Source organism: Trachinotus anak, unplaced genomic scaffold (genome assembly GCF_046630095.1).
Source record: "Trachinotus anak isolate AG129_WGS33_773 ecotype Australia unplaced genomic scaffold, CSIRO_AGI_Tana_v1 ptg000011l, whole genome shotgun sequence".
Lineage (NCBI taxonomy): Eukaryota > Metazoa > Chordata > Actinopteri > Carangiformes > Carangidae > Trachinotus > Trachinotus anak.
The window spans coordinates 5,425,202-5,439,398 of record NW_027273862.1 but is presented as its reverse complement, the minus strand read 5'-3'; the positions used below and the strand labels follow the sequence as shown (position 1 = coordinate 5,439,398).

Below are 14,197 nucleotides of genomic sequence, written 5' to 3'. Positions count from 1 at the left end.
TCAGAGGTAAAACTTTTTACGTGTTACATTTTTGGGTTCGTCCCAAAAATTCTCATTAACATGATATCTCAGTATCACCATCAGGGAATTTCTTCAAATTTGGCACAAACATTCACTTGGACTCAAGGATGCACTGATTAGGTTTTGGTGGTCAAAGGTTAAACTTCAAGGTCACAGTGACCTCATGTTCTTGTGAATGCAATATTACAGGAATGCCCAGAGATAATTTTATTACATCTGACACAAACATTCACTTGTATTCAAGGATGAACTTATTAGAATTTGGTGGTCAAAGGCAAAAGGTCACTGTGACCTCACAAAACGTTTTTTTGGCCATAACTTACAAATCCATTTTTATATTGAAATGGTCAAAGGTCAAATTCACTGTGACATCATAATATTCTGCAAAAAACCATTACCATTATTGCCATTATTCAATGCTCTAACTTAGAAAGGGGAGATCATGATCTCCTGCAACTTGGCTGGTTGGTTGAGGCAACTCAAGTTTGTTAATAGTTCCACATAATTTTTCACAGAATTTGAAAAGAATATCACAACTTTGTTGTAAACTGCTGTCTTCGGAGAAAGTAGAAGGACTTTAGAACAAATCATTAGCAAATACATGACATTTCACCTCTGCAAATATCAAGATGTCTTGATAAGCAGGGACTACTCCACTTCAGCACTGTAGCTATTATATTTACTTCAACATAAGCACTTATCGTCACTTGATAAAAGTCAATTTAAAAAGTAAAGACCAGAATCAAATCACTCAAAAGTCACATTCAGGCTACAGTAAGCACAAACCTGAATCCAGACGCAGGCATGGGATGATAACTATGACAAACTCGAAAATAGAAATCTCGCACACATAATCCAATGTGCATACTCACATTACAGAAACAGGGAGATTGATGTTGCAATATTTGCACAACCTACACGGAAGATTTGTACTATAAGATCTGACATGGTTACCAAGAACTGGCCTGCTTGAAGCTGCCAGTGTCTAACCGTCCAATTATTCTCCACCACAAAGCGCCTTAAATGAGGATTCCAGACTGTAAGTAGAGTATTTATATATCCTTTATGCTAATCCCACAATAAGCTTTAAATGTTATATTTCAGGAGTGTCATGTCATTAAGCTATGTCACAGAGCATGAGGAAGGTCTTTGATATTCTGTCATTAAAATTTTTTCACATGCCCAACACAAAATCTAAATCAGTGTGAAACTGACTTAAGACAATGTTGGAATTGATGTAAAAAATGTACAAATGTTTGTACAAAGATTTATGTTGGTCTTAATAACCTCCAACCACAGATTCTCTACTGTGATCATATATCTTTAAAAAGAATTATGCATGACTATTTTTAATAAAGTCGGAGTAATGATCTTCTGTTCCCACTGAAACATCCTCACCTCATTACCAACCTGACACTTCTATATCCACTCAGGGCCAAAACAGTTAGTAAGCTTGATTATACTCACTCAACCACATCCCCACCCTGCGCTGAACAATACATATTCAGATTGAAATGATATTTGCACCGCACATATGGTGTGCATAGAGGAGCCATGTACCAAACACTTAGGAGATCTTGCTCGAATGTCCTAACTAATTATTTTATGTGTACAGAGATGTTCACCCAGCAGGCAAGTACTTCATAACTGCCGGCGCTGCCCCCAGCAAAGTCTGAACTTGCCCGGCTGTCACGTTGGGAAAACAAAATCAGGCGCACCTAAAGTCATTTCACAAGAACACCCAGCTTAAAGGAGCCAGGTCTATAGCAGCCATCACTCCATAATATCTACTTATTTATTCAGCAAAAGGCTAAATTCTTCAGCCCAGCTGTTGCAGCCTGGTTTGCAGCACTCAGAGTTGCTAATCGTATTAAACAGTAGAGAGGACATGAATCGAAAGCTATATAAACAAGCCTCTAAGCATCAAGCTGGAGGCTCAGCAGGCTCATCTCCTACCACACCGCTAAACCTCTCCATCCTCGCCTCAGTGTATGAGGTCTGGTGTGAGGACTTGGGGGTGCACTGGGGAGGGAGAGCTACTGAGTCTCCTTAGGAAAGAAAAGAGAGAAGCAGTAGATGTCCCCTTATAAATATCTTTTTAGTTAGCAGCATCAGAGGATTTATTTAGGATTACTTTGGACCCAGTTGCAAGCCGAGACAAAAGTACTGTGAACATCAATTTACTTTTAGTGATGAGTGATCTGTTCAACAGGATAGTCTCAAGTCTGATATACAGGAGGCAGCATGGTGATGGCAATCAGCTCAGGTGCCAAACGTGGATTTATTGTTGAGGGTTTTTATTTTTAAACATATTATTTGAGGTATGGCAGAAGCTGAAATCCTTCCAACATCTGTCACTGTGGCACTTGTTTAGCTCTCAGCACTGAGAAACACCAAAAGCAGATAATTCTGGTTGCATTTGACAAGCAAAATAAGGAACCTGAAGTCTTACCCTGTAGTAGTCGCTGCTGTATATGTCCCTGGACATGCCGAAGTCTCCAATCTTGACCAGCAGGCCATTGCCCACCAGGCAATTGCGGGTTGCCAGATCTCTGTGGACGAAGTGCTGGGAGGCCAGGTAGACCATGCCTGAGGCAATCTGGGTGGCGATGTGCAGCATCTGGGAAAGGCCGAGCTCTCCGTTGGACTGCAGTGGTTGGCCGTCTACCAGGATCATGGCGTCTGGGCCGTGGGCTCTGGATTACAAAGAATAATGTTGATTGGTTCTATGAACTGATACTGAAGACAGAGTTCTCTAGTGTCTTGTTTTTTTTTTTTTTTTTGGTTTTGGGTGTGGGGGAATGCCTTTATTTGATAGGGAAAGTGGAAGGGAGACAGGAATTAAAGGAGAGACAGGGAGGGAGCTGCAGTAAAGGGTCTGTCCAGCCGAGAGTCGAACCAGAGACCTGCTGCTCATGGCTCATTATGCCCATACGTAAACGACTCAGCCGTTTGGAGACCCCACTCTAGTCTCTGTTTTAAGGTGTGACTGCGAAACTTTTTGCCAGCGGCAGAAGTGGTAGCGGCCACTGTGACCTAAAGTGGTAATTACGGGATAATGAAATGTTTATTTGTAAAATCATTAAAGATATGATCAATTAACCAGAACACAAGTAAAGAAGAGTCAAAACGACCATGAACTAAACTAGGAATCATAAGCTAGTGGTCATACCAGACTAAGTAAGGCTGTAGTGGTAAACCATGAGAGTGGACTGAATTAAGCAAGAATGTGTTTTATGGCTCATGAATTCAACTTTTCATTTGTAGGAAGAAGATTGTGTTATTTCCTCTTTTAAAAGTTTTATAGTCTTGCTTCAAGAACTGGATGTAGGAACCTTTATGCTTTTTCAGCATGGCAGACTATAACCTGACCTTCCCTTTAATAAATAACCCAAAGCTCTTTACAGTACTAATAAACCCTTGCTCTACCTATTGAGGATAATTAGCATAATAAAAAAAGACTCTTAGAAAAATTAACAAATTAACTATAAGCAAGTGCTCAGGCAACTTTAATTGCAGAGATAAAGACTTAAGTGTCTGGACTGCTTTTTTATTAATTCTGTGACTGTTACACGACTCTTTGGTGGTTACAAAGCAGCCTTTTGCAGCATATTTATGTATTTGAGCCTGTCAGGAGTTTGAAATGAGGCTCAAGGTCATCATCAAGGTACTGTTAGTCCTATATTTACCAGAATAAGTTGACAATGGGTTGAGAGCTCTTTCCCTGCTTAGCATTTCTGGGTGATGCTGAAGAACTCATTTCCTGTAGGACATTCCTGTTGTTCTCATCACCCTCTCGTCACAGTGATTATGGGCACAATGCAGGGATGACTACAGCTATCTCTCTCTCTCTCTCTTTGGCTGCCTTTCTTTTTCCACCTGTCAATTTTAGTGCAATTCAATGTTCTTTGCTTTATGCGTGTATGTAATAATTCAGCCCCACTGTAGGGAAATTAGTACTACTTTTCTTGGAGTTTATTTTTTTGTCTCTCTATCACTGTTTGACTTCACACGCATCTAGTGGTGGTCGACTGAGTGCAGGTCATGCACTCTGTTTATCTTAAGGTTGAGATGGACCTGCACATCAAATCCTCTATTCACTCCTGTTGATTCCCTGCACATCTCATCTGTTAAATGTGACCAACAGGACCAATAGACCAAAAATCAGCCACATCTTGCACCTTGCATGAAAGAATTTCATCATTCACGACATTGCCTTTCATTTCAGGAGTGATTTCCCAACAGAAAGTCTTCACGCACTTTTGAATCCACACATGCACACACACACACACACACACACACACACCGCAACTTGTCATCTTTTCAACTATTGCTCAAGCTTCAAAAACAAAGTAGACCACACACACAGTCGGCTGCTTTCAATGCGTTTGAAATAGCACACTTCTATCCATGACTCCTCCTTTGCACACTGACATCAACTCCAGGGAAGCTTCCCATTACCAAAGTGCTCGCTGTACCAGCATCGTGTCGCTTTTGTTGAGGCTTATCAGAGGTCACTTCCCTCGGTACAGTCTGACATTACAGCACAAAAGCACTAAAGCGCTCATGTTTGCTAAACCAGAAAGCTGTGAAGTTTTCTGGATATTGTATCAGCAGCAGGAATTTGACAAAAGAAATTTACTTTTCTCTCACTCTCACTGGAGTTTTACATTTAAATTCTGGTTGCTGGTCACTTCCATCTAAAGCTCAGACCTTTACCTTGAGTGAAAATGCTCCTAGGTAGCACACACACATATTCTCACTGTAATAGGCTTTAATCCACTGTAGTTTGCTTCTGTCTGTTCATATGATGACTGTCCAATTCAGCCAGCACTATCCTGGTGCATTAAGATTAACCTGACTGAACCTTCAGTGAAAAACGGACCTGAGGAATTTGTTGAGGTCTCCATGCTTCATGTATTCGAACACCATGATGAGAGGGTCTCCGTCCACACACACTCCGTAGAATTTAACAATGTGGTCGTGCTGCAGGTTGGTCAGCAGCTCTGCCTCCCTCTGGAAGTCCTTCCTTGCTGACAGGTTGGGATCTTTCAGCGTCTGAAATGGGAGACAATGAGTCAGATTTACACATTGCTCGGTGTTCATTCATTGATGCAACAGGTTTGCTTGGTGACCATATGAGGGCAATATATTTGACACACTGACAAGATGGCCTTGAACACAACATTACTCTTGGTCTCTGCAAGCCAACAGTCTAAAACTCTGTCTCCCTCTAACAGTATGCTAAGTTAGTTACTCATAGTTCTTCCTTCTCCTGCTTTCCTTGATAATCCAATTAGTAAACTCCCTTTTGGTTTGAGACATCCACTCAGTGCCCATTTGTCCTTCAGTTTTTATGGCTCTAGGAATGGCAGTGCTGTTTAGCCGCTCGGTCAGTCCACCACTTTGGTCCAGAGTGAAAGATCTTAATTAATATTGGATGGATTGCCATGAAGTTTTGTTAAGACACCCATGGTCCCCCAGAGGATGGCTACTGACTTGCTGATCATCTAACTCTTCTTCTGTATCCACCTCCACTATGACCGTTTGGGTTTTGAGTGACATAACTCGACAGCTGTCAATTGTGTCAATGCTCTGTGTAATTTTTCAGTAAATAAACAACTTGTATATACAATATGTTGTATCAGGAGCAGAAATGAAAGTTAAAAAAAACAAACAAAAAAACAACGAGACAATAAAAGTATTTAAAACAAAATGCAAAACAGTTATTAATTCTAACTCAAACATTTGAGCGACTTCACCAAACTGCAGCAGGCAGTCTCTTCTAAGTGCATGGCTAATATCCACAAGCTAACAGGCTAAAAGGCTGTAACTACTGTCTGACTTTGGCACATTAACAAATCCGCAAAGCCCCAAAAACTCCTTAGCAGTCTCTTCAGCTTTCTTCAGCGCACAGGCTGCTGCATGTACAGGAAAGACAGAGGGCAGAGAGTGAGAACATGTGTGAGAGTTGGTATCGGCAGCAGGTTTGTACAGGGCCACAGTGCTGAACGGTCTCAGCAACAAGCACATTCAGCTATGGTGAGCCCTGAGGGGAAAATGTGTCTGTCAGTCACCACCTGTCCTGCTTAAAGCGAAACTTCATCACACAGTACTCAGGTGAGTTTGTGACACTCTCCAAGGTTGTGATGCTTCCATTTATATGTCTGGCCACTGGCTTGATAACATATAAGGAAAGTAATGGTGGTGGTGTTGGACTTGCAGTGCAGGCATACGGCTATTTCCTGAAGCCAGACTGTACCAGTGTAAACTCGCTTCATACGTAATGATTAATACACCAAGTTTTCAACCAGAGCCAATTTTATTTTGTCAAATTGTCAACACTTCCAGTTATCTTTCACTGAGGTGAAACTTAAAAACAGGTGGATGGAAACACACTCTTAGTCTTGTTGTGTGTGGAGGATCCAAACACTGTCTTATAACCCCTTTTACACCCAGTGTTTATTTGTCACTGCCTCCAGCTGGCCCCTACCTGCACCAGGACTCCATAGGATAAAATAGAGGAAATAACAAGGGAAATTAGTTCTTGCTCAATGAGTGGGTCATGATGGTCGATGGAAAACACAACACAGCGTCTACACCACATGTTCTTATATTTCCTTCATCAATAAAGCTTTAGTAATCTAATAATCCTGTGCATTGCTTTTAGGGCAGTGATAACTACAGCTGTAATGCTCAGGGGGAACAGGAGCAGTTGGCTGGAACAACACTGTGCACACAACAAATTGATCTGATTGGTAATAGCATCAAGCAGTGAGTCCCTCGAACTCTTTTGAAGTGGAGGACACATGAAATATTAAATCTTGATGTGATGTCAGTTGAAGCCACCGGAGAAAAAGAGGTGGGAGAAAAAAATCAAATAACAGCAATAGCGCACATTATTGCAGCCTCGACTGAAGGAAAAAATACTCTTGACACTTCATCAGCAACAGGAAAATACAGCAACTTGCTTCTCTTGCTCCTCTTGGCCTTGAGTCCTGCTTTCCCAGCCTGCTGCTGACATACAGATGGAAAGACCTTGGGACAGAAATACATTCGCTCATATGTGCTCTTCCTGCAGTGAAGTGCTGGAGGTGGTTGAGATGTACGGCAGAGTAGGTAAAATGGCCATAAAATTCTATTACCAAATCAAACTGCACTCTTAAGGAAATGTTTCTTGTCTGGGCATCCCTCCAAAACAATACCTTCAAGTGCTCGACTACAATAAATTGAGGGAAAGCGCCGCAGTGAATTTTCCTTTTGTTGACCTTTAAGAGCCTTCAGAGAGCCTCTTCCTGTTTTATCACAGACAGAAACATGTCAAATGAAAATGCACATTGCATTGTGTTTTAAAATAAAAAGACCACTGTGGAGGAGGATTATTATGAAACAGCATTTTGTTAATCCTGTACTACTAAGAAGAGAAAGTGACAGCCAGACACTCATCATCATTATCTCACCTCTTCTACCACTTTCTCCTGTTGACAAGGCCACAGTGTTTTTTTTTTTTATTTGAACTGTTTCTGACTATTTTTGGAGAGTTTTGCTGACTCGGCAGCCTCTTATTCAGCATCACCCTGCTTCACATTCATGCACTTTCTCATTTTCACACTGGGAGTTGCCAAGCACAACTTAATGGTGAGTGCTGTAAAGGCATTGAGAGCTGCCACACAAGGACAATTGCTTTAGTGCTTTAGGCTCTTTAAAAGGAAAGCAGCAAGTTCACTTGTATTAACTCTGCTTGCCAATAAATTCTGGTTCCTTGGCTGATACTTAAACAGATTTCAGATGGGTACAAAGACAGGTACAGCACTCAGTGGCTATTCATAAGTCTGGTGGAACCAGGTGTACAGTGATGGTGGTTGGGTACCTCAGTGGGGCCATGGCATTCAAACGAAGTTGCTTATTGACCCATTTGGACCAGCCTGTCCCGGATCTAGATGAGTATCTGATCTTTGCTCTTTGTGAGGATATGATTCAAGGATTCTTTAAAGATGCATCACGTCAGTGGTGGAGTGGAGATTTCTGATATACACTAATTAGTAACTATTTGTAAGACTAGCGGAGCCAGATAAGCAGGGATGATGGCTATACCACTGAGTAGGCCATGGCATTCAGATGAAACTGCCTATCAAGCCAGTGGAGCCAGACGAGGCAGTTCAGCCATAGCAAACACAATGTAGATACACTCACCAAGCATTTATTAGGTCCACTGATCAGCCAATCACAATGCAGCAGTGCAATTCAAAAAATCATGCAGATACAGGTCAGAAGCTTCAGTATAGTTCACATTAACTACTGCAGTGCCCTCCTGTCCGGCGCCCCTTCATGCACAGTGAAACCCTTACAGATGGTCCAGAATGCAGCAGCATGTCTGGTCTTCCCTGCACTGACCTCCACTCACTATCCATGGCCACCCAAATCAAATTGAAGTCACTAATGCTTTCCTTCACAGTGACTTCTGGGTCTGCACCCATCTACTTGATCTCAGTTACACACTGTGTTCCTGTTCTCATCTGTGGTTCTTCAATGGTGGACGAGCTACCAAATGCTGTCAGAGCAGGGGAGTCACTCTCTATCTTCAAGAGTCTTGTGATGATCGCAGGGGTAGCACTATGTTGTCCTTCTTTCTTGGCTGGCTGTGTGTCTTAGTTTCAGGAAATTGACGGGTGGAGCTGAGACCTTGTCAGAGATGAAACACCCCTGAACAAGCTGCATTCATGAGGCTTTAAACAGACCAAACCTCTCCCCCTCTCCCCCTGGCTTCTCACCACTCACTCACACGGATACTGTACAGATACTGACCTGCTGACAGACACACCCTGTTCCATTTTTGTCATTTACTTAATTAAAACATTTATCATTTTTACAGAGCATGTGTGGTCTCTCTCTTTGTCACACACCGTTGAGCTTGGTTTTGACATTCTCTTGAAGACTCATCTCTCCTGAGAGCACCTAACACCTCTAACACCCTGAGATGTCTAACAACCACTTAGTACGCACTATGCGCTTTCAGTGCACCTCTTTGCCTCATCTCCATGCACTTTACCTGACTGAATAGATTTAGTATTTACACCAAGGTCTCCAACTGCACTGAAGCTTTACTGTTGTCCCTCAACTATAAGTCACATTGGATAAAAATGTCTAAATGTAATCATAAGAATCTCAGTGACTTTGACCGTAGCATGATTATTGGTGTCAGATGAGCTGGTTTGAGTTTTTCTGAAACTGCTGCTCTCCTGGGATTTTCGCACACAACAGTCTCTAGGGTTTACTCAGAAAACAAACATCCAGTGTGAAGCAGCTCTGCAGACGGAAACAGCTTGTTGATGAGAGAGGTCAGAGGATAACGGCCTGACTGGTTGGAGCTGACAGAAAGGCTACGGTCACTCAGATAATCACTTTTTGCGACTGTGGTGAGCAGAAAAACATCTCAGAACTCGAAACACGTCCAACCTGGGAGTGGATGGACTACAACAGCACCACTGTGGGGCCTTGTGATAGTCTTTATGCTAAGCTAAGCTAACTGTCTGCTGGCTGCAGTTTCATACTTCATATGCATGAGTATGAGAGTGTTATTCGTCAACTCTCAGTGAGAAAGCAAATAAGCTTTATTGCTTTATTCCCAAAAATTCTGACGTATTCCTTTAATGCTTTTTTTAACACACTCACACAGACTCACACACTCACACAGTGCAGATGTACCTTGACAGCCACCAGCATCTTGTCCTTGGTGGGGCTCAGGTTGTAACACTCTGCCAGGAAGACTTTCCCGAACGCTCCCTCACCCAACTCCCTCTTCAGGATGATGTCTCTGCGCTTTATATGCTGGACAACTAAAACACAGAGAGACAGGAAGAGACAGGGAGAGACACGGAGAGAAAGAGAAATACAAAGTCATTTTGTAAAACCCTTTCTCAGATATTAAACTCTGTGTTATATTTGCAGACAATCCCCCCAAACAACTGCTTTGTCATTATCTCTAAAATATGGAAAATACAGAAAATGGAGACAGAGAGAGAGGGAGAATATGAAGCAGGGACAGAATACAGAGTACATGCATGTGCTGCACTGAGGCTGCAGCTACTTGGTAGTATTTTAAATTCTAGTCAAGATCTCAAGGTTTCCAAAGACACAGCAACAAACATGTGATGGTAAAATACAAGTAAATGTGTACAAAATGATGCATAAAAACATCCAAACTCCTCTGTTTGATGTAATCAGGAATCCATGAAAAAAACTCTGAAAATTTCTCTCAATATCAATGTGATTCAGCTGCAGTGAAGTGCTGAAAAACTGTTACAGTACATGGGATGTCAAACTGTAAAAAAAAAAAAAAAAAAAAAAAAAAAAAAATGTTTTATCTAACTTCAAAGCTACTTAAGAGAGAATGCTGGGAACATTCGGGTTCAAGTGGTTTTAAATCTGTGAAGCTCAAGCGGCGACATGACACTGGACCTGCAGAGCTTCAAATCTCTTATCTGGATTCCTTGGTTTTACTGTCGGAATTGAGACAACACCAGGGGACATTTTCTAATGAGAACAGAATTGTAAAATGTCTACTTCTGAAAAGTCTCTGCAAGTAAAATAAAGCAACAGTCCTGCTGTCTCTCCCTATGTTTCTTATTCTATTCTTTCCTAATAACTCACTCTACCAGGATCATTTACAGTGCTGGAAAGTCCGACCATTGTTCCCTCCTCTTGTGATTGCTTGTGATGTTTGTGATGACAGAGCTGAAGCTTTCTCTTGTTTTGATGAGCCTTAAAAAAATTGAAATAGTGAGACAAAATAGTATGGAGTGTGGTGGGTGGTAACATTATACCCCCCGATTCCTGCCAGGTTCAGTATGAAAGAGCTGGGGAGGTGTAGGAGTTGTTGGCTTCTGAGCAGAACTGCTCTTCACGCCTCTCTCTGAGTCAAACAAGACATGTTGTAGGTTTACCATGAAAACTGCACGGCTTCTATAAACGTGCACTCACACACACGTATATAGCAACGATGCACTTAGATGAGGATGAGAGGCATTATGTGAATGTACAAGATGGGGTGTCAACTAGCTTTTTTATATACTAGCTAGCTTTAAAATATGAATGAAGTGAAGTGAAGTTTATTGCTTAGCAACAGAAAACAGGAATGAAATTAAATATTAACCTTTAGAAATGAATTAAATTTAATGGTAGCAATCACTGTCCAATATTTATCTAACAACAACCACAGTACACATTAAAGGCTAATGAAACCAACTGAAAGTAGTCATGTTATTTTTGTTCATCTGTTCATCTGTTCAAAACCTTTATGAACTCAGTAAACAGGCAATAAATAAATGGGGCACAATGAGATAATAAAATGGCTTATTAAAAGAAGGAACCAGAATTTAAATCAAGTTGAACTGATCAATGTCCAATTTGCATCTTTTCTCTTTAGGAAAGAGTCGTGTACCGGCAGGTATTCACTTAACAATGTACAAAAGTTTATCTTTACAGTTTTTTCTGCTGGCTCTTCACTGTGATGCTGCTAAGACATCACGCTTTATCCTCACAATACATTGTATAATCAGGCTTCCTATACATTCTTGTTCGCCAAATCACCAAGACAATGCATTCGTCTTGGTAGACATGTAAACATGTTGCTGGGGATGGAATATTTCTATTATCCTCCATCTGTGCATTCTTTGTGTTTTTGAAATCCCATTTGTGTTGTATGCATATCATAGAAAATATGTTATTGAGGGCTAAAGAACACACAAGTCTGTGTACACTGAGAAAACACTGATGTGTCTCGAGTGAGAACTCTTCAATCCAAGGTCATCAGCAACTACAACAGAGACAGGTCAGTGTCGCTTCAGCTTCTCCCACAACCTGATGCTATTTGATGTCTTTCTGTGGATGTGTTAAACCATGTGCCACTTTCAGTTCTCACATGTATGCAGTTATGTGATGTATAATAAGGGTCTCAGATCAACCACCACTCAAAATGAGGCATCCCGCATTTCTTGCAGGAGACCGACGATTCTTTTGACTGAAATGTTGACTGTCACCAGCAGATTTTATCAGCTGTAGATTTTATCCAGCTAACTGGGCTAATGCTAGCTTGAGGAGGTGCTGTCTCTGGCCATCTTTTTAAGCTTTTCACCTGATTTGTTTGAAAAACAGGAACCCCATGAAAGGCATCTTAAAGGTCCCATATTATATAAAGTGAGATTTCCATGTATTTTTGATTATAAATCAGGTCTAGGTTCTATATTAATACTGTGAAAGTATCAAAGCCTCAGTCCACAGAGAAATGCACACAGCCTGTATTCAGAAACTGAGCCTTAAAATGAGCTGTCAGGACTTCTGTAACTTTGTGATGTCACAGCAAAGCAGTCACCATCCTCAGTGATGCCCCAGCTCAATCAGACCCAATGTCCAACCTTGCAGGATTTGGTTTCTCTGACTGTTTGCCTTAAATCTGCAATATTTTCAATTAATCACTCACAAAATGGCCAGCCAATCAGAAGAGAGCCTCAGAGCCTCTCTCCTGATTGGCTCATCAAACTATTGTCACTAGAGCTCCAGAGAGAGGCCTGAGAGAGGAGATGTAAAACTACATTGAGAGGGTTGTTCGCTCTTAAACCAACCAATATATCTTCTTGTGGATACCAACATTTCAAATAAAACACAGAAAAAGTGTAACATTTTAATATGCACATGCAAGATACTGTGCTCAACGACTGAGAATAAAGCTGCATGTTCCAGTCAAAACCTCAGCATTCTCACCAATAACTAATCAATGTGAAAGGCACACAGACAAAGAAAAAAACAATGTTCTTCTATTGCAGGGAAGAGAGTTAATATTGTAATTATTTTATTTCATTTTAACTTCACTGTTATTGGCTGCTCAGCTTACACATCTGGACAACCAAGGCCAAGGTTAGATATATACTTTATAATTATTGTTTGTATTTTATGTTTTCACTTTAACATTGCAAAAGGAAAGACTCTAAAATTGAGCCAGTAAATGATCTGCTGCTTCTCAGTGTTTTTTGTGGCTTTACCCAAAAGGAGTTCGTCAAATGGTTCAATCTCTTAAATGTTTCCTGATTCACCGACACAGATTACTTGTGCAGTCTGACTATTCCTCTGGGTTTTTGGCATTTCTTCAGAATTACCAGACCACCAGTGTCACCTGCTCCTCTGATGTTTCTGCCAGACAGTATCTTAACCAGTATTTCTGAAATCAGTGTTAAATATGAAGAAATGTCCCAGTTTTAAAGTAGATCAGAACAGAGGTGTTTGCAGAAACTGGCAGCCAGTTTGCCGGGTGAGAGCCCCACAAGGGACACTAACGCATCACTGCTGTCAAATCTTCATCCTCTAAAAATCTGCTTTCCAAGACTTGAGAAAAAACATCCTTAAGTTGATACACATACATTTTAATTCAAAATGTGTTATGACTGGATTTTGTAGGCCAAATGTCTCTGAGACTTTCTCAGGTGACAAAGAAGCAGCAAGTTTCCAGACTTACCTAACATCTATTCCCAGCTGAATTCTGCTCTTCTACTCTTCGACTGTCTTTAAGAAATATGAATAATACTTATCTTTATCCGTCTCTTTAATTCTTTTCCCTGCACCCCTCCATCATTCATGATCATTCGAGGATCAGCGTTGGCCTTACTAGCGGTTTGCCTGTCACGCTGATGATCCAGCCACTGACGCTTATTCATTGGCTGCACCCGTCATTAAGCTTCTCTGGGTGAGATAGTTGGTGAAATGCCAAAAATATTTAAAAAAAATAAATAAATGTGAAGGTTGTCATCCATCAGCACATGGAGGCCTGGAAAAAGTTTCAACCACATAAAGCTGGAGCTCAACAGATTTATTTCTCTAACTTTTCCTCAGAAGTCAGCGTTTGATTGTTATCTTGACTTTTACTTTATTATTTATTATTTTCTCTTTTGCAGTGATGTGAGGTGAGGTCTCTTAGGATATGGATTTCTTATCTCACATGTGCAAATTGGAAATTAGCATCAGTTTTATTCATATTTAATCACTTTATCAGAATATCTTCACTTCTATCTTTGTCATTATGTAAATGAACTAAACTCAAGAACACTAATTGTTAAATTAACTTCACTATTTTCAAAATTCCCTCCCGTGTCTGTCATGTTACATGAACTCTTCCTGCACTTTCATA

The 14,197-nt window shown here is 40.8% G+C and overlaps 1 protein-coding gene across 3 annotated transcripts in view; it reads right to left on the bottom strand.

The window, feature by feature from the left end:
- The window catches only part of ntrk3b (neurotrophic tyrosine kinase, receptor, type 3b), a 178,088-nt gene that overhangs the window by 19,474 nt on the left and 144,417 nt on the right, over positions 1-14,197 (bottom strand). For all 3 annotated transcript variants that reach the window (XM_071489377.1, XM_071489376.1, XM_071489378.1), the window contains 3 exons: positions 9,727-9,857; positions 4,907-5,079; positions 2,474-2,717 (listed from right to left, as the gene is read on the bottom strand). In XM_071489377.1, coding sequence (XP_071345478.1) covers positions 2,474-2,717; positions 4,907-5,079; positions 9,727-9,857 — 548 coding nt within the window. The remainder of the gene's footprint in view (positions 1-2,473; positions 2,718-4,906; positions 5,080-9,726; positions 9,858-14,197) is intronic.